At 45.3% G+C, this 26,184-nt stretch overlaps 1 protein-coding gene across 1 annotated transcript in view; it reads right to left on the bottom strand.

Moving 5' to 3' along the window:
* The window catches only part of RARG (retinoic acid receptor gamma), a 127,689-nt gene that overhangs the window by 70,030 nt on the left and 31,475 nt on the right, over nt 1-26,184 (bottom strand). The window contains exon 2 of the mRNA XM_063119579.1: nt 8,729-9,066. Within this exon, the coding sequence (XP_062975649.1) occupies nt 8,729-8,903 (175 nt within the window). The 5' untranslated portion in view covers nt 8,904-9,066. The remainder of the gene's footprint in view (nt 1-8,728; nt 9,067-26,184) is intronic.

Genomic DNA, 26,184 nt, shown 5'->3' with positions numbered 1-26,184 from the left:
GGGTGACCACATGGAAAGGAGGACAGGGCTCCTGTATCTTTAACAGTTGTATCGAAAAGGGAATTTCAGCAGCACCTGGTGAAATTCCCTTTTTATTGCAACAGTTAAAGCTGCAGGAGCTCTGCCTTCTTTGGTGTCTAATCAAGAAGGCAGGGCTCCTGCAGCTTTAACTGTTGTGATGAAGAAGGAATTTCATTAGGTGCTACATGCATACAAATGACACCTGCTAAAATTCCCTTTTCTATATAACAGTTAAAGATCTAGGAACCCTGTCCTCCTTTTCATGATTGCCCAACATGATTGCCCAACAAAGATTATAAGGTGGAAAACTTCTGAGTCCTTTGCATGCAATTCGCAGTGATTGCACAGTATAACGCTGGTGTGATAAAGCTCTCACTCATTCACAATCATACAATCACACACTGTACCTCCCTCCCCCCTTTCTCACACATACACACACACACCCCACTCCTCCCCCACTGCAATCTTACTGCTGTAAGATACCTTGAGTCTTTTAAAGGGAAAGGCATCTAATAAATTTAAATCATCATCATCATCATCATCATCATCCATTTGAAAAGCCTCCATTGCTTTTACAAAGCATGGTTTTGTCTCCAGCAGTGACCCAAGTGCTAGTTGCAAAGTGTTTCTTTCCCCCTTTCTTGCATTGTCACTTGTGATGACAGGAGGATACTCTTCCCTCCCTGAAATGAAAGGCCCCTAAGAAGAAAGAAGGGATCTTGTACTGAGGCAGCTGGAGAGTGTGTGGATAAAGAATAGAGAAGAGTAAGTCGAGCCCAGCAAGAAGAGCAGAAGGCTAGCTAATGTAGGATGGGCAGAAACTTTGAAAAAAGACTGGCATGTGGTTCCTGACTCTGCAGTTAAAAAAGAGGAATCAAATGCCAGGGAACCAAATTTTTCAATCAAGAAAAGATTACTTCTACAATCTGTATACAATGTGCAAAGTGGTTCTGATTGCACATTTTGCGTTATTTATTCCACTTCCGACAGCCAAAGAGCCTTTCAGGACACTGGTGCCCCATGCCCTAACCACTGGATACCCCTGCTCTCTGATCTCCAGGTTCTGAGATTTTACCAGGCCTTGCCCACAAATGATCCTATCCTGCGTTCTGCACAGATGCTGCACTTTGGCACAATCAAAGGACATGCCAAGCCCTGGGCGTGATGTGCTGCTGCCACAAGGCAGCTTTGTCACAGGAGCTGAACTTCGTTGATGCAGAACCTGGATGAGATGCTGTCATTCTGGGTTTATGCAGATAATCATATTGGGGCATCATCAGATGGTTTTTTTTTTTCCAGGTTTCCCTACCGTCACTATGGCCTCCTGCTGCTGTCCCACAATAGTGAGATCTCTTTACATGGGGAGTAAAGAGGAAGCAGCAACGACCACGTGGCCCATTTAGTGGGCGTTTTTATTGTGCTGCTTTTCCTGCACACAGCAGGAAATAGCGGCAAGTTTCATTTTTAAAAAATAAGGTGGATTTTCTGGGTGGTTTTGTTTTGCGATGGAGAAACGAGCGGAAGGAGCGGGAAGTGGATGGTGTTGTCTAAAGGATGTGCGAAAAACCGTGAGTAAGCAGTAGCAAGTGTGCAATAAAACGCTCATCTGGTGACGCTCCAAGAAGCCAGCCACAAAGATCCCCTTGCTCTGCCCCTACTGGTCCAGTGCTTTTCCTTCGTAACCACGTGGACTGCTGGGGACAGGGAGCATCGTGGTGCCGGGCTGCAACCCAGACCCCTGCCCTATATGTTTAAATTCCCCAGTGCATCAAGAGGCAGGGTAGCCGGGCGTCCCCCTATGTGTTCTCCCCTTGCCTCCCGCGCTGTAACAAGCTGGGTTCCAGCTGTGTGCACGGGAAAAAGGGGAGAGGTAGACCTGAACTTCTCCCTCTCCAGTAGTCCACATGGTAGGCAGGGAGAAACGCAGGGCAAGGATGGGCAGAACTGTGCAGGCTGCCTCACTGGCATCTTCCTCCAGGTTACTACCCAGCAGCCCAACGAGAGCAGGATAAAGCATCCTGAACTAAAAGATTTCAGGGCCTAGGACAGGGGTGGGAAGCCTCAGGCCCAGGGGCTAAATCTGCCCCCCCAAAGGCCTAATCCAGCCCTCTGGGATTCCCCAGATGGTCACACACCCATTCACCTGGTGCCACCACCATCACACCACCACCAATGACTGCGTGGTTTCCCAGACTTGGTGCTGCTCCCTGCCCCACCCCTTTCTAAAAGGCCTCCCCTAAGGCTTAGTTCTTGGCAGGAAGAGCTTTAAGTTACCATATGCTGATATCTGTTGTATTTTAGGCCCTGCCTTTGGGGCCAAAGGCCTCCTTGCGTTTGGCACCACTCCGCACTGGAATGCAGCCCCCAAGGACATCTCCAAAAATTAATTCGATCCTCAGGCTGAAAAAGTCTCCCCACCCCAGGTACCAAAAGAGCTAACCTGGCAAGCACTTTTGCATAGGGGGAAGAGAATGTTTGCAGTGGGCCATTCGTGCCATGTGAAGACTTTATTTTTATTTTATTTATTATTACATTTATATCCTACCTTTTTCCCCTCTTGCCAGGAACTCAAGGTGGCTTACCTAGTCCTCTTCCTCTCCGTTTTATCCTCACAACAAGAATCCTGTGAAGTAGGTTGGGCTGAGAGTCAACGAGTAGCCCGAAGTCACCCATAGTGGGCTTCATGGCCAAACGGGGACTAGAACCGGATCCCCTGACTCCCACTCCAACACTCTAGCCACTACACCACATTGGTTCTCCTACACCAGATGCAAAAAGAGAACAGGGCTCTTCTTAACTTTTGAAAGAAATGCATAATGAAGGAATTATACCAAGCGCAGTTTGACACAGCAGGAGTGATCAAACCTGCACCTGTGTTTTGTTGTTGTTACTTCGTTTGTTTTTACACTGCTGCTAAAGGTACAAGAGCCCTCTCTTCCTTTGCTTCTGGTCTCCCAAGAGATACTGCAGCAGGCAGAGCAGCTACCCTTGAGAACCACGTCAGCCCTCCAACTGCGCAGATAATACACAACTCAGTTGTTCCATCAACATCCACCAGAGGGAGAACGGCTATAACTCCATGTGCTCCTGCAGATATGTACAAAACACGGCCCACGGTAGAACGATAGATTTGGCGGCCGTCAAATGCATCGTCAAGTCCATTCCGTGCCTTTAAGACAGAAGATCCTCTAACTAAAGCCTGGCAAAGGTTTTTTCAAGAACAGGTTCAGGGAAAATCCTCTCAGCAGTTTGTTTGGGTTTTTTTTTGCATCAGAGCAGATGGTTAGTTAGGAATTCTGCATCTCTACCATATGAATCCATTCTTCTTGTCCTCTCCCTGGTTGACAAGAGGAACTTTCATGACCCACTAATGACCTAAGAGGCAAGACCATTTAAGTGTTCTGACTTCTTTCTGACATCTTTGTAAAAAATGTGACAATGGCCAACCTTACCTACTGCTGACCCCATTACTGTTCTCTCTTTAAGTCCAGAGGTGGACAACTTATGGCCCTCCAGACGTTTTGGCCTACAGCTCCCATAATCCTTCACCATTGGTTCTGCTGGATAGGGCTGATGGGAGTTGTAGGCCAAAACATCCAGAGGGCCACAAGCTGTCCATCCTTACTTTAGACTTTAGTTTATGTATTACTTTACAATGCGTGCATAGGGAGAAATACCCATTCAGAGTCCCCCACCTCAATTCACATGAAAGAAAACACACACACACACACATACACACACACACACACACACACACAATCATATGCACCAAGCATCCTCATCCTGCAGAAAAAGAAACACACACACATACTAGATATACATTGTGATGTCCATAGGGATCGCTTATAACTGGTGGGAAGAAAGTAGATCTCCAGATGTTTTGCACTTCAACTCCCAGCATTCTTGACCACTGGTCATGCCAGCAGTGGCTTCTGGGAGGTAAAGTCCTAAACATCTGGAGATCTACCTTCTGCTCAGTATACAGACCCTCCCTACACAAACACACATATATACACCATCCATTATAATCGTGGGCATTTCATTAGTTTTATAAAGCAGACGTTTTCAAAACCCTGCCTTAAGGAATCTGCTACCTTCCCTGTAAACCAGTAGTGTGGTACTTCAGTACTTCTCAAAGAGTTATCAAATGGGAGACAGTGATATGCAACTGAACCATTGATACCATCGACCACCAAACTGCAGTGGGTGGTCATGTGAGGATGGGCCTCTGAGTAAGAGAGAGAGAGAAGTTTGCTCCATTCTTCCCTGTCTCACCAGTTTCTGAGAGTACCATTAGGAGACAGTGCCTCTGCCCCACAGAAATTATTATTGTGTGGCATCCCTGAGGGTTCAGCTGTATCTATATCCAACCAATTGAGATTGTCCAAAGCCTGGCCCTGGAGTAAAGTGGCATCTGTATGCTGATAATATTGAGCTGTTTTTCATTTTCCTTGGATCCAGGAGCCTGGAGAACATTATGGGATGGATGCTGAATACTGGACTGAAGCTAAACATGGAAAAGGTTGACATGTTGAGAACTGATGGTTCCCTTGATCCAGGAATTAAAATTTTCCTGTTCTGGACAGGGTCATACTCCCTTGGAAAGAGGAGATTTGTATCATGGGAGTGCTCCTGGATTCACAGGAGACAGAGGTGGCCAGGGCTGCATTTCACCAGCTTCAAAAAGGGTATCACTCCTGGAACTGTCTTCTCTCTCACTCATGTGCAGATAGCTTCTCATTTGGACTACTGTAATGCTCCCTACATGGTTACTGGATGCTACAACTTGATTAGTATCTGGGGGTGGGGGCTAGCTGCAGGGAACATATTAAATCACAGTGGAAGTTTTATATTGGCTGCTCATTTGTTTAAGCCCAATTCAAGGTGCTGGCTTTGGCTTTCAAAGCCCTAAACTGACTTGGGTTCTGCCAACTCAAGTAGGGTGACCATATGAAAAGGAGGACAGGGCTCCTGTATCTTTAACAGTTGTATTGAAAAGGGAATTTCAGCAGGTGTCATTTGTATATATGGAGAACCTGGTGAAATTTCCTCTTCATCACAACAGTTAAAGATGTAGGTGCCCTGCCCTCTTTTAAAACTGGTCACTCTAGTATAGCTCCTGCAGCTTTAACTGTTGTGATGAAGAGGGAATTTCACCAGGTTCTCCATATATACAAATGACACCTGCTGAAATTCCCTTTTCTATGCAACTGTTAAAGATACAGGAGCCCTGTCCTCCTTTTCTTATGGTCACCCTAACTCAAGGGAACATCTCTTCCCATACTAACCTCCTTTTAAGGTTAAGCTGACAAGCTAAAGGTGCAGGGTCTTCTCATTCTTGGCACCCCAATTGCAGACCTCCTTCTTTAAAAGTTGCCACTAGATCAATTTCTGGGCCTTGTTTGGAGGAACATAAAATAAAAGACTCTTTCAGAAAGCATTTGGAGCTCTGTAAGAGTTGCGTTGATGTTCAATTTTATGCTAGTTTCAGGTTGCTGGGTTTTGAAACGATTTCCCCCCCATGATTTTCTATCAAATTTGTCTGCCCAGGATTTCGGAGTGGATTAGGGCTGGAACGAATGGGAGAATTCTACAGTGTTAGGCTGCCCCTCAAAGCACATTTGAGCCCCTCTTGAGATTTTGTGTGTGTGTATTACAAACAAATGCTGTTAAAGCAAGAGAGAATTGAAAGAGAAATTAAAAATCTACACTGCAGTCGGTTTAAGTCTTACATCCAGGCTAAGAGCAGACTTGAAAGCAAAGCCAATTTACGCCTCATGTGTGAAGTGCCAAAAAAAGATAACTTCAGAAGGAACTTAACACACTCCAGTAGAGCATAATTGAACCGAACTGAAGAATCTGGCTCTGAGTTATGTAAACTCAGAGGGTGCCCCCTGGTGGATAAGGGAGACACACATGAAAGCACACTGGCAATAGTGCGGGGTGGGGGCGCAGCAGAATGAACTGTGGTTGGCAAAGCCGGCAAAGCAACGGAAGACTCCAGATCAGCAAGGATAGGAGCATTGTTGGGAGAGGTGGAAGGGAGGAAATCTTGGGACTGAAGCTTTATGAATGGACCCCAAACTGAAGAGTTCCGAGTACAGCAGAGTCCAGGAAGCGAAAGGAAGGGGCACAACCCTGTTAATGGGCATCCCTTCTTTCCAGGTAGCCCCATTGAGGCAAGGGCCCGGCACACACTGGATTACATGCGCACAGCCCTGAAGCGTACAGACACGCAGCGAGCTGGAGGCCTGAATGACTGACAGCCCTTCAGCGTGGGGACGCTGCTTTGGCGTGTCGGAACCTGCACCCGAGAAAGCATGTAGGGCTCCAGTCCCTGCACTGGCAGGCGGGAGGAGCTGAGCCAAGCAGAGCCTAGAGGTCTGGCACAGAGCCCGGGCACACCCTGGGGCGGGATAGGGCAGAGCGGTCGGGACATGCCCCAAAGTGTGGAGTACAGAACCCAGTAGGAGCCAGGAAGACCCACACCCAGCAAGCCCTAGGCACAACATCCCTTGCACCCCAGTTCAAAAGTGCCAACATGAGATCAAGGCACAGTGTGCAGAAACACACACACATACTCATGCACAGAGGTTACTTTCAGTGCCTTCACAATAAGGACATTCCCCTGGAAGCTCCTCAATGAGATTAGAACACAGAAACTCCTAAAGGGTGATGCAAGATCCCAAAAAAATAACAAGCTAAGGCCAAGTGTATGTCTCTCTCCTCACCCCCTCCTCCTAGGTGGTCCATTCAAGACTAGCTTCCTGAAAAGCCTAGTTCGTCCAAGCCAGGAGGATTGTGTGGGCCAATTCATTCCACCCACCGGGAATTTCTCCCCAAATATCCTTGTGATAGAAAGCTGTTCTGTACACACACCACCATGTCCTGGAAATCACCTGTTATTTCAATGCCGTGACAAACAGCAGTGTTATCGTGGGTGGGTGCTTTCGCCCTTGAACTTTAACACAACTGAACGATCTTCTGGAAGTCGCAATATGGCACACCTGTGTTTTAAAGGAAAACGGCTGCTGAATTACCGCTTTTCGTTGTTGCGCTAGTCACACTGCACAAGCATTGGTTTATGTCAGCATAACATCATTAGCACTAGTGCTGGGACACCACTGAATACTACCCTCTGTGTTCAGGCTTCAGTAGCTCCAGACTCTTGGGGATTGACCTGGCAATAATTCTGAGCTCAAACGTTTTCTTCCCATGCTACCTAGTATCCAGATTCCAAGTTCAACTCTCAGTGTCCAATGCTGATATAACAGGCATGTCAGATTGTAGTCCAGTCCAGTCCTATTCAGGTTGGATTTGTCAGTCAGCTATACTAGGCACAGAAATGCATTTAATAGCTTTTGGCTAATAAGATGTTTATATTAGGTTGTGGCAGTTGCCATTTTGCTTTGTAGTGCCCCAAACACACTTACACCAACATGGCTTCTATAATGAGTCTTGCAAGGCCTGCCCATATTTAAAACTGCTCCCTGATGACTTGCTAGCTTCTGGCAATTCATGTTTTAGTAAACTCTATGACTGATCACTGCGGTGGGCTCTATGTGGGTCTGCCCTTGAAGATTGTTCAGAAGCTCCATCTAGTGGGTGCCTGTTAGCTTCCAGGAACAAATCAGTGCTAGTTAATAGCTCATGAATATATTCAGATCACAGATTCATCATCTTCTTGCTCAACCCACAAAAGATTTTCCAAGGTGAGTTAAGGCATCATCCTGACATATGTCAGATCGCCCTCAAAGTTAGTTTGCCCTGTCAATATGCTCTCCCAAAGATCAACACCTTGTAACTTCTTTATATTCATGTGAATCACCCTTAAAAATATAGATTCTCTGAACTGGAACTATGTGTTTTCTGTCACCTGTACAGCACTTAACAAAGCGTTGCACAAATAGTGACCCTCCAAATGTTTTGGCCTACAACTCCCAACATCCCTCACCATTAGCTATAGTGGCTAGGGCTGATGGGGTTTGTAGGACAAAACATCTGGAGGGCCACAAGTTGCCCATTGTGACCTAACACAATGTTGGCACTAAATATAGTCTGAAATAGGATAAGGAGCCCAAGATAAGAGTCCATCTGTACAAAGCCTTTACTGCCAAGTTCAGATACGGTTTAATCACTTCTATAAGACCCTTGGGATGGGAACTGTTTTGGAGGTGTTTTCTCCTTCTTCCTTAAAATGGCTTTTTATATCTGTTTTGTGCACAGGCTCCTGGCCCTGAACTGAGCCCTCAGGCAATTCTTAACGGAGATGGGTTTTGGACCACAGTTCAGTCCAAAACATTTATCCACTTCATGCCAGGGGCATTCCTACCTGGGATACTATACTAACCCAGTATCAGCTTGTGAACTTTCAGCCAATGAATCCCAGATTTGCCAGCATTGGCATGGTGCAGAGAAGCCAGCCTAGGAGGCAGGACAGAAATCAATCCATACCATGCAGCATCTCTATGTGGCTGAAGTGCTCATCACTCACCATAGGTCACCCTGTGCTCACCCCATTTCATCACCTATGTGCAGCACTCAACGCAACTGAGCCCCCAATCAATGCTGGAAAGAGCTTGGAGTGTCACAGCAAAACTTGACATCCTTATATCATTTCAGCACAGAGCCCCAAACCTCTGCACACCACCACCCCTGCCACCACCACCCCAACCATCTCTTTCTTTGTTTGTTTCTCAAAACTCACACAGTGATGCCATTTCCTTAGGCAGGTCGGTAGGATAGCTCCGGAAGTAGCCTCCATTGGTGAGCACCTCGAAGTGCGGGTTGGGGAAAGGGAAGGGGTATACGGCGGGAGGGAAGCCATTCACGTGAGCCAAGGGGGTTCCACCAGAGCAGCCCCTCTCCTTGTTTCCTGCCATAGCTGAGGGCACTGGGGAAACAGGCTCGAGGGAGAGTCAAGTGTCTCTTTAGAAGATCTGGGCTGGGCTGTCACTGCTCCAGGATGATGGTTCCATGGCTGTGGACCGTGCAAATTTTCAGCCCTGGGTGTCTTTCCTCTCCTTCCTCTTTCCTGTCGCAGTCCTGCATGGGGAAGAAGAGCACATAATCTGACATTAGTATCGTCAAACTATAGATATAGATATACAAAAATTGAGTCCATACCAAATGTTCTGTTTCTTTATCACCGTCGTGTACAGTTTAGAGCGAGAGACAGGAGTTGGGAAAACAGCTTCAGGAGGTGGGGGGGAGAAAGACAAGGCAACAGAGACACATTGCCACTCCTCCCCTGTCACTCGGAAAGAGGGGTAGGAGAAGGAGCATTATTATTATTATTATTATTTATTTATTTATTTATTTATATAGCACCATCAATGTACATGGTGCTGTACAGATTACACAGTAAATAGCAAGACCCTGCCGCATAGGCTTACAATCTAATAAAGTTGTAGTAAACAATAAGGAGGGAAAGAGAATGCAAACAGGTACAGGGTAGGGTAAACAGGCACCGGGTGGGGTGAAGCTAACAGTATAGAGTCAGAACAAACTCAATATTTAAAAGCTATAGGGAAAAGAAAAGTTTTTAGCTGAGTTTTAAAAGCTGTGATTGAGTTTGTAGTTCTCAAGTGTTCTGGAAGAGCGTTCCAGGCGTAAGGGGCAGCAGAAGAAAAAGGACGAAGCCGAGTAAGGGAAGTAGAGACCCTTGGGCAGGTGAGAAACATGGCATCAGAGGAGCGGAGAGCACGAGCGGGGCAATAGTGTGAGATGAGAGAGGAGAGATAGGCAGGAGCTAGACCGTGAAAAGCTTTGAAGGTCAACAGGAGAAGTTTATATTGGATTCTGGAGTGAATTGGAAGCCAATGAAGAGATTTCAGAAGTGGAGTGACATGGTCAGAGCGGCGGGCCAAGAAGATGATCTTAGCAGCAGAGTGGTGGACCGAGACCAGCGGACTGATGTGAGACGAAAGAAGGCCAGAGAGAAGAAGGCTGCTGTAGTCCAACCGAGAGATAACCAGTGCGTGAACGAGAGTCTTGGCAGAAGAGACAGACAAAAATGGTCGAATCCTGGCAATATTATACAGGAAGAAACGACAGGATTTAGCTACTGCCTCGATATGAGGAATAAAGGAGAGCGAGGAATCAAATATAAAGCCAAGACTACGAGCTTCCTTGACCGGAGTAAGCGTGACATCGTTGACAGTAAGAGAGAATGAGAGGTGAGGAGAAGGTTTAGGAGGAAAAACAAGCAGTTCAGTTTTTGCCATATTAAGTTTCAAACGACGATGAAGCAGCCAGGCTGAGATATCTGAGAGACATGCCGAGATACGATCGTGAACATCAGGAGAAAGTTCCGGAGATGAGAGATATAATTGTGTATCATCGGCATACAGGTGATATTGGAGGCCATGAGATTGAATAAGCTTACCCAAGGGCAGCATGTATAAAGAAAACAACAACAGGCCAAGCACCGAGCCTTGCGGAACCCCTACTGAAAGGGGAAAAGAGGAGGACGAGCAGGGGCAGGAAAGGGAGGCAAACAGAATGATTGGGAGCAAGGCAACAAGGCTTGACAAATCGTCGCTCTAGTATATGACATGGTGGCTCAGGGCAAAGGCCTATGCAGAAGGGCTGGGCAGATAAGAAGCAGGACCAGTGTTATGGGTAGGCATGGTTGGGCACCTGCCAAGGACCCACTCCCCAGCACGGGCCCACTGACAAGAATCCCCTGGACTTGCTCCTCCTCTTCACCACTGTGACCTGCTTGTTCAGCTCCCTCTCATTTTGACCCCGACAATGATGGTGGTGAGAAGGAGCAGCAGCAGATGCCACCATCTATTTGCTCCCTGGCTCTCTGCTTGTCAAGCATGAAAGTGGTAGCAAGGATGAGAAAAAGGATGAGGAGCAAGAGCAGCTGGTGACAATGGTGGTGAAAAGATAGAGTCACTAATGAGGGGAGTCCATTGAAAGCGTCTTGTCCCAGGGCCATCCAAAACCTGGAACTGACACTGCTCAATGGCACGCAGTGGCTACTATAGGACAAAGGAAATGGACTGCAACCCATGGTGAAGGGCAAAGCCTGCTTCTCCATCACCTCTTTTCTAAGAAACCAGACTTAGGAACACAGGAAGCTGCTTTATGACAAGTTAGACTATTGGTCCATCTATCTTAGTATCATCTGTAGTACTATCTGGCAGCATCTCCAAAAGTTTCAGACAAGAGCTTTTCCCAGTCCTACCTGGAGAAGCCGGGAATTGAACCTGGGACCTTTAGTGTGCAAAGAATGTGCTCTACCACAGACCTACAGCTCTTCCCCAGGTTTATCCCTCATCCCAACATTACCTCTTGATGAGACATTCGCCCCATCCACTCTGAGAATGGGGGGAAACTGCTATGCTTGGGTGCACGTTCTTGTGATGTGGGCAAAACCTGCTCCTTGCCATTTATTTTATTTTATTTATTTATTTGTTACATTTTTATACTGCCCAATAGCCGAAGCTCTCTGGGCAGTTCACAAAAATTAAAACCATAATAAAACAACCAACAGGTTAAAAACACAAATACAAAATACAGTATAAAAAGCACAACCAGGATAAAACCACACAGCAAAATTGATATAAGATTAAAATACAGAGTTATAACAATAAAATTTAAATTTAAGTTAAAATTAAGTTTTAAAATACTGAGAGAATAAAAAGGTCTTCAGCTGGCGACGAAAAGAGTACTGTGTAGGCGCCAGGCGGCCCTCTCTGGGGAGCTCATTCCACAGCTGGGGTGCCACAGTGGAGAAAGCCCTCCTCCTAGTAGCCACCTGCCTCACTTCCTTTGGCAGGGGCTCACGGAGAAGGGCCCCTGTAGATGATCTCCTATATGTCCGGGCAGGTAGATCTGGGAGGAGGCGTTCCTTCAAATAACCTGAAATTGGGCGGTTCAGCCTCCACTGTGACAGAACCCAAGAGGCACAATGACCCATGGAAAGAGGAAGACTGACCCAAGCATAAGAACATGGACTGAATAGATCAGTCCCTAATCCCCAAGGACATGTTTCTCTCCACTGGAAAGACCAGACAGTTCCAGGGTAAGTTTATACAGAAAACGAAAGTCCAGATGTTGTTGGACTTCAGCTCCCATCATCCCAACCGATTGGCTATGCTGACTAGAGTTGATGGGACTTGCAGTCCAGCATCAACCTGCAGGACCACAAGTTCCCCATCCCTGCTTTAACTGGAGATGCCTGGGATTGAACCTGGGAACTTCTGCATGCACAGCAAGTGCTCTGTCACTGAACTATGGACAAGAGAGGTCCATAGTTCCTCCTGAACTAAGCCTAAGTCGGATACTTCGCAGCACCCATCACATTCATCTGAACTCTGGCACATTTTGATAAAACAGTCCAGCTAGCACAGCTATTTTAATACTTAAATTCATTAAGATCACATCTCTAAAACCAATGCTGAAAACCAAAACGCCCTGAGATGTTGCTTTGTATTAAGGCTGAACAGCGCATGCTAAAACCCTTGGGTTGGGCCTATGCTCATTTTAATATTAACACTCAAGCACCTGAATCCTTGCAAAAGCATGAACGGCTCACTTTCACCAGCCTACAGGAAGTACTGCATTCTTGTGACGGCTCAGAGTAATCTAGTAGTTCAGCCTTCCTTCTCTCTTAGCCCAGTGTGATACACGTTTTATCACAAGTAAGTAAGAGTGTGTTTAATGGGACTTCCCCCCCAACAGCAAGTGCACACAGGATTGCAGCCTTAATCATCAAAAAATGACATTGTACAGAAAACAATAAGTGAAGAAATTAACACTCAGTAACATTTGGGATGAAGCTGTCAGAAGGGAAACAACATGACCAGGACTGGATGCAGATACGATTCCAAAGTGGTAGAAAGACAGATCCAGCAGTCTGCTTCCAAAGGAAGTAGAGCAGTCTGGTCTGCTCAAAACAGTTCCACACACGGCACATGCCAGTCAGAAGACCACGGCCCTCTGTTCCCCTCTAGTGATCTTTTGAAGATGAAGAAAATGCATAAGCAATAACGCTCTTCTCATACTAATTTTTTAAAAAATTGATCGATGGTCATGCAGGAAGGTAGACTAGATTTGTAATCCCATTCAAACTTTATGTGTCTCACATGAATAGATGGTGTTCTATCCAAAGCAATTTTTTATTTATTTGAATACTAGCCCACCTTTCCACCCACAAAATAAAATGGTGCTCAGGACAGCTAACAATAATAAAACTAAAATTAAAATAACATAATTTAGAACAGCCATAAAAAAAATCCAAATACATTAAAAGCACAATTAAAAAAACATCAATTAAGGAAATAGACAGAATGCAACTATTTTAAAAAAACTCTTCAGCAACAGACCAGCTTACTTGCCAAAAACCTGCCTCAATAAAAATGTCTTTCCTGTTGGCAGGAGGACAACAGAAAGCGGGTGAATCGACCCTCCCATGGCAGAGAGTTCCAAAGCCTGGGAGCAGCCACTGAAAAGGCCCACTCTGACATCCATACCAAATATCCCTCCAATGGGGTGGGACTGAGAGAAGACCCTCCTGGGAAGATCTTAAAACCCAGGCACACTCAGGTGGAGAATGCAGTCTTTCATATTCTTCAGTCCTCCGTTACTTTTCCTCCTGCAGAGTTGTACATCTTTGGGGATGGCCTTTTTTCATTTTCTATCTACTTGCCCTTGCACAAAAGTATCTCTTTCAGAAACAGCATGGCACCCTTACCCAATACTATCAATGACCTTGGAAATCAGGTGCAGAACTAAGAACTGTGTTGAAACTGACAAGGTTAGGGTAAGTTCTAGGTGGTTGTTTTTAAACTAAAATATTACTTGTGTACTAGGGCTGGTGCACTTATACCTGCTCTTTTGAAGATGGAGAAAAGCTAATGAAATTGATAAAGCTTTCTCCTTCCATGTCATTTTCAGTAAGTGTTTGTGTTGTGCATCTGTCCTTCAAAAGAGCACTAACGCCAATCTAATGCTTTAAAGAATAATGTCCCCCAACCAACCATGTCAGTTTCACCAGAAATGATGAAGGAAATGGCAGAAAACTGGGTTAGGTGCAGTCAGAGCATCACCATGTCACAGCTCAGAGGTAGAGCTTGGGCATCTCCAGCTACAAGAATCAGGTAGCAGGTGATGGGAGAGACTTTAAAGCAGGGCTGGCCTTAGGGGTGGGTGAACTGGGCACCAGACTCAAGGGGCGCCGAACTGAGCTTGGTGAGTCAGTGTTTGTTGAATGTACAGACTGCAGTGAGCAAAAGAAAAGAAGAAGAAAAGTAACTTAGGGTGCAATCCTATGCATGTTTAGACAGAAAAACAGTCCTACAATTCCCAGCATTCCCCTGGCTGGCAGGAGGGGAGCTTTTTAACCCTTTGCCGCCACTGCAGTCCTAGTCAGGACACCCCCACGCTCCCAGTGCCCAATATTCCCACTGGTAAGAAAGATTCCATTTGGTGCCAACTAAGCAAGGGCAAACTATGTGACAAATGGCACCTCTGGCTTGGCCCTCAGCTGTCTGGACTTCCTGCAACACCCTATATCTAGAAGGAAGAGTACGGGCAGAAAATACTGTAAGATGGTAGAGGCACTGAGATGGGCCTGAACTTGTACATGGATTGCAATGCAGCGGGAGTGAAAACGTGGGCCCTCTTCAACTTGATGGGGAGAAAAGGAGCTCAAGGAGTCTCGAAGTACTAAAAGGAGCCTTGGCTCAAGAAATGTTGGGATCACATTATCAGGGGAGGGGGCCATTGCAGGGAGATAAGGCAGCAGACATCCTACAAGCAAAGAAAGCCAGGCATTGAGTAGGGGGAAACAAGCAGGATAGTTTTACGGAACCTGGGAATAGGAATTGCCAACTTTTTTTAAAAAAACAACAACATACCAGCTTTGCTACTGTGCCTGTAGACAGCAGCCTGAGATGCACTGGAATTTAGCCGATGAAGCTTTTTGTGCCTCTTATTCCCACACCATTTAAAGTGGCATTTGCTTAATTTCTGTATGTAATGATGCTTTTAAAACGCAGGCACAGGGCCAGTGGGAAAAAAAGGTAGCAACCCTACTATGGAAAGCAGCAGTGACATGGGCTGTGATTAATTTCCAAAATAAGAGTTGTCGGTGTGCTGAAGCCTTCCCGGAAAAATCAGGCCAGATGTGCATGGGATTGGTTGGGATTACTTAGTGGTAAAGGAAATGCACTCGGCACATGATTGAGGGAACTCATTACTTCCTGTTTTTCAGGAATCAACGTTGGCACTGGGGGGGGGGGGGAGATTCAGGACTGAGCCCTAGATTGGATCTTATGATTACATAAAGCCAGGCAAGTGTCATGGGGTAGACGGTAGAGCAGGAGTGGATAACTTGTTGCTCTCCAGATGTTTTGGCCTACAATTCTCATGATTTATTTATTTGTGACACTTGTATACCGTTGAATATAATAAAATCCCTCACCAGTTCACAATGATCCCTCACCCTAGGCTATGCTGGCAAGGGCTGATAGGAGTTGTAGGCCAAAACATCTGAAGGGCCACAAGTTGCTCACCTCTGTGGCAGAGGGCTGGACTATAATGATTTTGGCAGCCCAAGCAGTCCTGGTTAGCAGAAACAATAAACTGTGACAGCCACTGAAGGCTCTTCTGTACAGTTCCCCTCCCAAGCACACACATGTAGACAGTGAATCTGGCAAATAAAATTAATTTTTCTTACCTGCCCCCCCCCCAAAAAAAAATTAGGGTTCAAAATCTCAATAATGTCCTTTGCCTGTGGCCTTTTTTGGAGTCAGCAGTACATGCAATTCATAGTGGCAAACGAGTCACTTTCCCTCAAGAAAAGGATCAGAATCCTCACCCATTGGCACCAGGCTGCCAGCTAAGCCCCCTCCCATTAAGTAGTAGGTCCCTTACAGACCAGATCTACCCATTTTTTCTGTTGCCTCCTTTCATTCTTTATCCCAACGTCCTTCCTCCCCAAGGCAATTTATAGTCTGGTTTCACCATTTCTGTGCCAGCCAGTCTCAGATTGAGCCCCAATCCCCAGATCCAGATCCAGCCAAAACCAAACTGCTGGGCCTTGGTTTGTCCCCCTGCTTCCAGCCTGCCGAAGACACTGGGAACAGAGATGCTGGCCCTTTAAGCATTTCTCTGCATGAGGGCGTGTGCGTATTTTCCCTTTTGAACCATCTCCAAAAGCAGGCAAGTTTTTCTTCTTCTTCTTCTTCTTTGGGTGCTTTTTACCATATGATTTAAATCAAGAGTCATTTCAGGTTCCCAGATAAATGGAGCTTATGTTCTTGCTGCCAGCGCTTGGCTGGGGCTGTACCACCCTGGGGGTAGAATGTGAGCTCACATCTTCCACATGGAACCCAACACCACAGGCCTAATTTACAACAGCCCAGGCAGCGCCTTTTCCTGCCGACTCTGTGTCTCTGGCTTTCAGAGCTACCCCCTACCCCACCCCCAGCCCATCACTCACTCTTCACCTTCTCCCCTCCCTGTACCCGTTGCCTTTTTAATGAGTGCACGAACGAACACAGACACACACTTTCGCCTCCGCTTCATGCCTTGTGCCCCTGCTCCTTTTGTTTTTTTTCCCCTCTCCCCACACCCGGTCTTTCATTTTTCTTCTCCCACTGGGATGTGGTTCCACCCCAGTATGAGGCCAATCTGAGGGGGCTAATACAGCGAGAGTACCACAGGAGAGGCATGAGTTGCCTCAGTAATGCTCTCCCACAAAATGATGGTTTGCCGAGTTGAGGGGGTGGGGGGATACTCCACTGAGAAACACACAGAGACACACAAAACGCACATCCTTTGAAACTTTAGCGCTGTGGCGTTCCCTCACGCAGCAGTGTCCCTCAGTCGGTTCCTGGGTTCCAGCACCGTATCTGTCCCGGCCAAATCGGCCCACCAGCACGGGGCAATGCTTTGTGCTCGGCCCCTTTAAAACGGCGGAGGCTTGGGCTCATTCCCCACACCCCCTCCCCACTGCCGTGGGTTCTGCCAAGTGCCCTGAGCAGCTAAAGCCACGAGATTTCAAGCGAGCAGCTAACTTAAAGGCTTCATTTCCGTAAACTTTTCCATATGTGAGGGCCTCTCTTGAAGCTCGAGTTCCAAAAATAAACGCGCCGTCAGGCCGAGGTGTCCAAGCACACAGAAACCGGGAAAGAAACCCACTGAAAGAAAACAGCCCGGGCTCCTGCCAGCAAGCTCGGGGGGCACAGTTGCCTCAAGGAGGAGGTGGAGCTGTGCATTGGTGGGGGGGACAGGGGGGTGTTAACAGAAGGGAATGTTTTTAAATGGGGGAACAACAATAAAACCCCAGCCGAGGCTCCTGCCTCCCTCAAAACACCATTTGGAGTTCAACTTAATTCCAGGCATGTGTTCGATTCCCTGCGCCGTTAGAGGGAACCTGGCCCTTGGATTGCCCCACCAGTGGATGGGAGTGTGGGGGTCATTGGGAGGTCACTCTAACGGGGCTCCTTCTTCTTTGGGTTACATCCAAAATGGAGACACTGAAACCCATATGTTCTCCCAGGCTCCTTAATTGTTCCTAGCCCTCATGGGCAAATGGAGGTTATGTCTCCATATTTCTGTGGTGCGGGGAGGGGCCATGTTTCTAAGAAACCAATTCTGTTAAAGAAAAAAATAAAAATGCTTTGGAACGACTAACATGATAGCTCACAGAAGCTTGGAGCCTTCTCATCAAAAGATTTTTCCTATTATTGTGTTCTCTATGGCACTGTTCACACACACACACACACACAGAATCTCTGCCTGTGAAAAGCTTACACTTTTAAGCAAAGGGGAAACAAAGGCCAGGAATGATATTGGCCCAAGTGAGGCTGCAGACTGAACTTTGGCATTCATCTCACGCTAACCTCAAAATGACACCCTGCACCAACACATCTGTCTAGCCTTTATTTTTGGTAGACTACCAAATTCCTGCCCCCACCCACACATACACACACGCCACGCTGCCCCTTTCTGGTCCTTCCTTCAGCTGAACCAAATTTCCGGTTCCCCTGTGAATGAAGGTTTCTGCAGGAACCCCAAATAATCAACCACATCCTAGGAGAGGAAGGCAGAACGTGTAAACAGGCACTCAAAGGCGAACTGTAACTGAGCAGGGATACAAAGAAACCGGGGTGTGTGTGTGTGGCTGGACCCTCTTGCTAGGGGTGGAGGTGAGGGATAGCTAGGGGGTGAGGAGAGAAGCCAAGAGGAATGGTATGCCAGAGATTGAGAGAAGCTGCAAATGTCTAGCTTTTCTTCAGAGAAGAAAACATGCTGGTTCTGTGAAAATAGAAGGCAGGAAGGAGATTTGGGTATGTAGATCCTGGTGGGTTAGGCAGAAGGCACAAGAGAGAGTGCAACATGGGTTTTCAGGTCCTGGGCATGTGTGGGAGTGGGGTGTCAATAGAAAAAAACCAGCCAGGATTTCTGGCAAGCCTTTTCCTTCCTCAAGGTCTCTCCTCAAGCAATATAAAGCATTGGTTCTCATCTCTTGTCATAGTGACTGTTCACACAGGCTATCTATTCAAGCCTTATGTTAGATCAGGGGTAAGCAACCTGGTGCCCTCCAGATGTTTTTGGACTACAACTCCCAGAAGTCCCAGTCAGCATGGCCAACAGCCATGGATTATAAGAATTGTGGTCAGACACTTCTGGAGGGCACCATGTTATCTCTCCTTGTGTTAGGGTATAGCTACACTACAGACATTTAATAGTCCTGTTCTGTGGAACCCTGGTCCCTGCAATTGGGGCTAGCCTAGCAATCTCTAGCAAAGAATTCTCGGCACCCTCAGAAATGACAATTTCCAGGACATCAAACTGATATAAAACAGACATAAGTCTACAGTACTTATAGGCCCCAAGAGTGTAGCCAAGGCAAAACCATGAAGCAGGGATCTTATAGTTTCTGGTCCATTAGTAGACATACTTTATCTAATATCCAACATTCTTTGAAGCCCCTTTCGCTAGAGATCATTGCAGCATCCTATACAGTTAATTGCCAAAGGGCATAATGCGATTTATGAGGCTTCCGTTTAAAGCAAATCTGGGTGACTGACCCATGAGCTTGCAGAGTTTATTTATTTATTTATTTATTCATTTATTTATTACATTTTTATACCGCCCAATAGCCGAAGCATCTACACTGCCCCAGGGGAAAAGGCACACTGCTCTCAGTTCTTAAGTTCTTTTTAAGTTCTTAAGCAGAGGAGCTACTTTTTTAAAATGGCTAATATCAAAGTCTTTGCATTTTATATGGTTCGAGTGTTGGATTTAGACCAGGGAAAGCCTGCCACAAATGCCAGCTCAGCCAATAAGTTCACTGTGTGATCCTGGGCCAGTCTCTCTCTCCCCCCCCCCTCTCTCTCTCTCTCTCACACACACACACACACACACAGAGTCCCCACCTCTCTCTCTTTCCACTTTCCCTACCAAAAAGTTACAAACCCTCTAAGCCTGGCCTACTTCATAGGGTTGTAGTGGGAGAATGAATAGGGAACAGCCTATCTATGCATTTCCAGGCTCTTTGGAGTTGGGGGTAAAATAGTAATGTAATAACTAAATAAACCTGACACATGTATCCCACCCTTACTCCAAGAGTCTTCAGCTTCCCAGTAATTCAGACATAGCATTATTAGGGAAACAGGCAGCTTGAATGGTTGATTTGTTTACGTCCTAGGCTACACACAGATTTGGACCAAAGTCTTCCAGATCCAAGCCCCATCACGCCTTCTACCAGACCAGGCAGCCCTCTTGAGCTGACACTCTGTGGCAAGAGTCACAGTTATCTGTTCCTGATTAAAATGGAGGAGCTCAGACCTTCCTTTTGTCTCTCCTTTGCCTACACATGTCTACCAAGGCTCCCATCTTCTCCACAATCCAAATCCCTGCCAAAAATTTACAAACTCTCCCTCCCTCCCTTCCCCACTCCCTGCATTCACTAGTTGGTCCTAATAAAAGTATTGCTGCTACACCAGAATTTGGTAACTGGAATACATTAGGAAAATAACGTACTTTTGCACGTTCATCCAACGCGCATAATTTTTTAATTGCTGCCCTTCTGCCTTACGGTTTCAAGAATGTGGAGCTCTTTCATGCAAAAACGAGCCCTTCCTTAGTTATAATAACCCATAATTTCAATTTGCTCTTCCATCCAAAGCATCCTGGCAGCCACAAACACTAAGGGAACATTGAGCACACTGCATTCCTAACCCCCTCATCAAAAAAGACGTGAAAAAGAGGGGGGGGAGAAAGGGGGGAAGCCCTTAAACTTTCCTTTGCTGTCTGCAGTGTCTCTGGAGTAGTCCAATAGAAGGGGAGGGGAGGAAAAAATGGTTTTGTGTAGAACTGAGGGAAGGGATTGGGGTGGGCGGTTGGATTTGAATTTGGATAGAAGCCATTCAGTAGGGCTTGATGGCTTAAAAAAAGTTATTCCAAGGTGGAAAAAGCTACATATATTTTCCACTTTACTTTTAAAAAAAGAAAATCCAGAGGAGAAAAGGGACAACAACACAATGTCAGGATTGTGTGAAAGACTGACTTGGCACTTAGCGGGCAAAGGTTATGGTAAAAGGTGTTTATAAGGAATATACAAACATTAACATCAAGGGAGTCATTGCTTATGGTCAGAGGCACTGAAAGCCTCTGAAATTAAGCTGCCATGGTCTACATTTTCCATAGTCTGCAGTGCCCACAATGGGATGAATTCTTGTTGGGTTTTTGTTTTACCAAAAAAGAAAAAGGAAGAAAAAAGACTCCACCCCCTTTTTAACTCAAACTTTGCAAAAGCCCTTCAAGGGCAAACATAACGGCAGTCTTTTGAAAAGCCTCTCTTTAAACATTGAACACCTAAATGGAGAATTAAACTTTTCTTTTCTTTTTTTTAAGAATTTGGCCTACCTCATTGAGACATTTTGTTAGTTTCCATTTAAGACTGAGCTACAGTGTTGCCAACCACAAAAGTTGGGCCACATCCCCCAAATCATAATATTAGGATAACTGAAGCTCTTTTAATATGATTTCTGGGCCTTCAGGTTACAAAGAGGTCATGCCTGGGAGCATTATTTTTCTAACTTTGCGGTGAGAATAAGTTATCCGGGATGCTAGAAATGGAAGGTCAGCTATTAAACATCTCTATTTGTATGACACTTGCAGTGCTTTGCTAGCCCATTTTTCATTCCACATCCATAAAGTTCATCTCAATTATCTTTTTTTTTCCCAGAAAAAAGATAGGAGTGTGACTGAGCCAAATCCCCCTAAGGAATCCAGCAATGAACAGAGGTCCAAACCCAAGGCTTCCAGCTCTAAGCTTCCATCCAAACTCATCCAGAACTTCTTCTGGGGCTTGAGTCTATACTCAAAATTGTTAATGCAATTTAGACCTGATACAGTTTCATAAGGTAGGGTGACCATATGAAAAAGAGGACAGGGCTCCTGTATCTTTAACAGTTGCATAGAAAAGGGAATTTCAGCAGGTGTCATTTGTATATATGGAGAACCTGACGAAATTCTCTCTTAATCACAATTAAAGCTGTAGGAGCTACACTCGAGTGATCAGATTTAAAAGAGGGCAGGGCACCTGCAGCTTTAACTGTGGTGATGAAGAGGAAATTTCACCAGGTTTTCCATATATACAAATGACACCTGCTGAAATTTCCTTTTCAATACAACTGTTAAAGATACAGAAGCCCTGTCCTCCTTTCCATATGGCCACCCTACATAAGGATGCTTTGTGGGGGTGGGGGAAGGGGGTAATCTAATATTTCAATATTTTAATACTACCTGCTCCCACCAAGTTCCCATATTCAATTGATTGAGATTTCTACACCACTATTCTGAAACCATCCAAGCGGTTTACAAAAAGTTCTAAAAATAAATACCATAACCAAATAGAAACAGTAGAATGTTAAAAAAAATAACTTTAAAAACGATGCTGGGTAAGGATTGCTGGGAATTGTAGGACTTTTTCCTGTCTAAACATGCGTAGGATTGCACCTGTAGATATTTAAAGGTTAAAGCCAACACCTTGAATTGAGCCCAGAAAAAAATTGGTAAACACTGCAGATTTTTCAGTATTTGAGTGATGTGATCATGATACCATGTTAGCAGCCTAGCTGCTGCATTTTGCATCAGTTGAACCTTCTGGGCACTAGTCCCCTATAAGGTGCAATGCAATCGTCCAACCATCATGTAACCAAGACACGGATAACTGATGTCAACCTGAACAGTAAGTTGCTCAAAGGATATTATAAGGCAAGGGTTAGAAGCTTCTGCTTCTAAGAAGCAAGAAGCCATAGTTTGCCATTGCATCCAAATGCAGCAGAGGAGAAACGTAAACTATGACCAAGGTGTGGTTTACGACCCTGGCTTTGGCATATAAATGAATGGCAATCGTGGACTCTCCCACACTAGAGGCCTTCAAGAGGCAGCTGGACAGCCATCTGACAGGGATGCTTTAAGGTGAGACTCCTGCATTGACCAGGGGGTTGGACTCGATGGCCTCATAGGCCCCTTCCAGCTCAACTATTCTATGATTCTATGAGGAAATATGTGAACACAAAGCTCACCATTGCTCATTCATGTCAGGGCAAATCAATGGCTTGTCATTAGGTCTGAACACCAACTATGGGAGGCCATCTTTAAGACTTTCTTCTTTATTCCCTTTTACAGTAACACACCACAACCAAAGTAGCTTCAAAAAGCTAGCCAATACATTCTCAAAGTGCAACCCCACCAATTAAAATTAGCCTTTCCCAGTTAATCAACTAAAGCAAGGAATTGATTAATCTACCAATGAAAAGCTGAAGCCTTAATTACTACAACTAGCCACCTTGGCTGCCAGTTCCTGGTAGAAGGGCAGGGTATAAATTATTTAAATAAATACAATTAGGTGTTACACATTTTTACATTTTTTAGTATGTCATGCAAACATTACCCCCTAGTTTTATTTTCAACTTCACTGTACAAAATTCAGTATGCCAAAAAAAAAATCTGGTGGTTACTAACAAACAGCACAATCCCATGTATGTCTAGGGAGAAGTAAGTGCCATTGAGTTCAATTGGGTTTATGCCCAGATAAGTAGCTATGGGTTAGAGCTTAAAGAGGTATAGCTGTATGGTGTGTTCCACATTCGGAGCAAATTTGGACTTCCATTTTGTTAAAAGTTCAGTTGCTTATATCCCACCCAAAGCCAATGTGATTTAAGCAACTTGACTGTGCACAATACAGCAGCTTCAATATATACAAGGAATTGTATGCATATAAAGTAGAGCTGGAGTATATTCTTTCTGGGGAGAGCAGAAAGAATTGGGTTGCTGTGGCACCATGACAGCTAGGGCATATTTTGTCAGGTACACTGTGAAGTTATTTTGTAAACAAGAAATCAGACATCACAATTGCAAAAAGTATATAAAGTTAAGAAATCAAGTATCTTTTTGTTACAAACAATATGGGGGGTGGCGCAGATGGAAAGGAGTTCATGTCTCTTGAGGCTTGCAAACAACGCCTGCAGTAATTCCCACTTGTACACAAATATTAATGATGCAGGAGCCTTGTCCTCTTTCACATTTAGTTTTAAAGCATAAAACTCCACGGCTGCATCACTTAAGTAGTTTGCCCAAATGTGGATTGTAGCCCATTTTAAAAAAAGGTCTTTAAGGTGCCACCATATTATTTGTTGCCTAAATAATGGGGAATCTGGTTGGCTATGCAAAAAGAATAGCTTATTAAAGCTTACATGCCTATTCCTAGAGCACCTTCAGTTAGCAAACAAAGTCTTGCAAGCAGAGTACTTTACAGTCTTCATCCTATTATCAGCATAACAATGCTAGGGAATAGATCAGCATTATTCTCACTATAACAGAGGCAGAACACCTGAGCCATCCAGAGATACCCAGTAGCCTCAAAGCTTACCACTTTATTTGGTCCATGTGAATACCTGCCTGTCTCAAAGCAAATTGCCTTTTGGTTCCAGGGCAGCTAAAAAACTTGCTTTGAAGCAAGTGACAGAATTAGCCAAAGGGCTCTTCCCCAGAGGAGCCCACAGACACAAGGGAGAATTCTCCAGAACAAGGGTGAATTGTCCCACAACAAATATTTCTTTTGATTGGGATTGAACTGCTAAGCGGCAAACGTCTGTTTATGAACATGAACATACAAGCCCTGTTGATGCATGGCTAATTCCCTTCCCCCACTTCAGACACTGAGACATCACGCACATGGCATTTTAACCTATGTGGTAAGTATCCAGAAAGTGACCCACAGGGAAAGCCATTTCTAAGGCATGGTAGTACACGTATGGAGTATGAATTTTTTTAACACACACCTCTCTAAACATTCTCTTGAGGTCCAGAGAAGCTTTACTGCACAGCATTGCTGCAGATATACGCAAAGATACAAAACTCTGGCTGTTAATCTTTTCATACAACTATGATCACTGTGGGGCATGGACTGTGCAAATTTGAGAAAAGTTAGGGGGTGAATTTCTGTTCACTGTAAGTGTATATATGTGTACATTTCATTGACTGTAGATGTGGAGTGAATATTTGTGCATGCTGGGACAGTTATGTGCATCCCTGTACAACTTTTCTGTGGAACAAAGGGGGTGGGATGTACACTGATAAATTCAGCACATTGACAAAATAGACTGGCAAGTGAGAATGGCAGCATTAAATTTTGCTCTAATCCCATGGCTGTGGCCTTTATCTGTTTTCTCTAAGGTTATGAAACAGGTTTTCTGTAGAAGGCATATGACAGCAGGGAAGGTTTCATCATAGGGCAACTTTGTGCCTTGCCACAGTATATGTTAAGTACCAGCAGGATATAATCACTAGCAATGTACTGAATAAGCTATCCGCATAAGTAGTGTTAGGGAAATTCCCCTAACCTGGTAGGAAAGCGACAACTTCACAACCGGTCCAGAAAAGAGGCTCTTTATTATGTTGTGCACACAAGAGTCAAACCCTTACCTCGTACAAACCGATGGCAGAGACTCTCTAGCCATCAGCCACATCAGCATACATTTATACTTCATCCAAGTTGCTCTGATGAAGACATACTTTTCCTTCCTCCCTCCTGTGACTGATCACACGAAGAAGAACCCATTCTTACATAAACAATGCCATATTTTGGCAGCCTATGACTGGTACAAAATGTTGCGTTCTGTTCCTTGATAAGCACCTCAAGGAGAAATAGGAATTCCAGAGTATGCTCTGACCCTTCAGAAATCCCTGGTCAGAGGGCTTTCAACGGTAAATAGATTAAACAATGTGCATCTCCAAGTCTGTGTTCCAAGAGATTGAAATAGCCTTGGAGTTTTCTGTATCTTGTTGTTTCAAAGGGGCACTTTCAGATTTCTCTGTCAGTAGCAAGGCTATGAAAATAAGACACTGCTCCACCAGACAGGGCACTTGCATGGGCAGCTAAAGCGGGTGCCGCTGTCAAGGAGACAGGAAATTAAGTATGTCCTAAGCACTCCTAAGGTATCACCTTGTCAGCTCTTACAAAACTGGGAGCTTCACTGATTTTACTGGGGTACAAAAACAGTTTGGAGACAAGCAAAAGTATTTCAAAACAGAAGTCTTCCAGCAACTGTGCCACACCCATCTTGAAAGTAGGATATAACAAGACAGAAATCAGAAGTCATGCTCTCAGGAATGTGTATGTGTGACACAGGCGAGAATCTGCCTGTATTGCTCACCATCTTGTACTGTCATTAGGTGCATGTAATCCCAGCCTCAAGACTCTGCCACGCTTCACAGTCTCTCTCCTTGCCGTGTGCCTCTCATGTGTGCTTGGGGACTGCACACACACACACACAGAGAGCAGAGTGTTTCTGGCTTGGTTTAGGCAGCTGTGTTTACCTGTGGCTGTTTTGGGAGGCGGGGAGGGGGGAATCAGAGCATGTAGGTTAATGGATTCCTGTGCTTTGCTCTAGCCCTGTTCTCACTGTTACTTTCATTAACAAACTCTGCCTTTCTCTAAGTTCAAGGGCAGAGCTCCGTCTCTGAAAACTAAGCCTTGGTTCACAATTAAGAACTGAGTACACATCTGTGCTCCTGGACCACTTTGTCCACAGAATTATGAAGACAGTAGGCGCCCCTTCACTCCTTCCCAGGATGCTTCTGTGTACCCTAGATAGAGCAACCGCTTCCTTTCTAGGAAACAAC

This window comes from Elgaria multicarinata, chromosome 3 (assembly GCF_023053635.1).
Source record: "Elgaria multicarinata webbii isolate HBS135686 ecotype San Diego chromosome 3, rElgMul1.1.pri, whole genome shotgun sequence".
NCBI lineage: Eukaryota > Metazoa > Chordata > Lepidosauria > Squamata > Anguidae > Elgaria > Elgaria multicarinata.
This window is presented reverse-complemented; position numbering and strand designations above follow the sequence as displayed.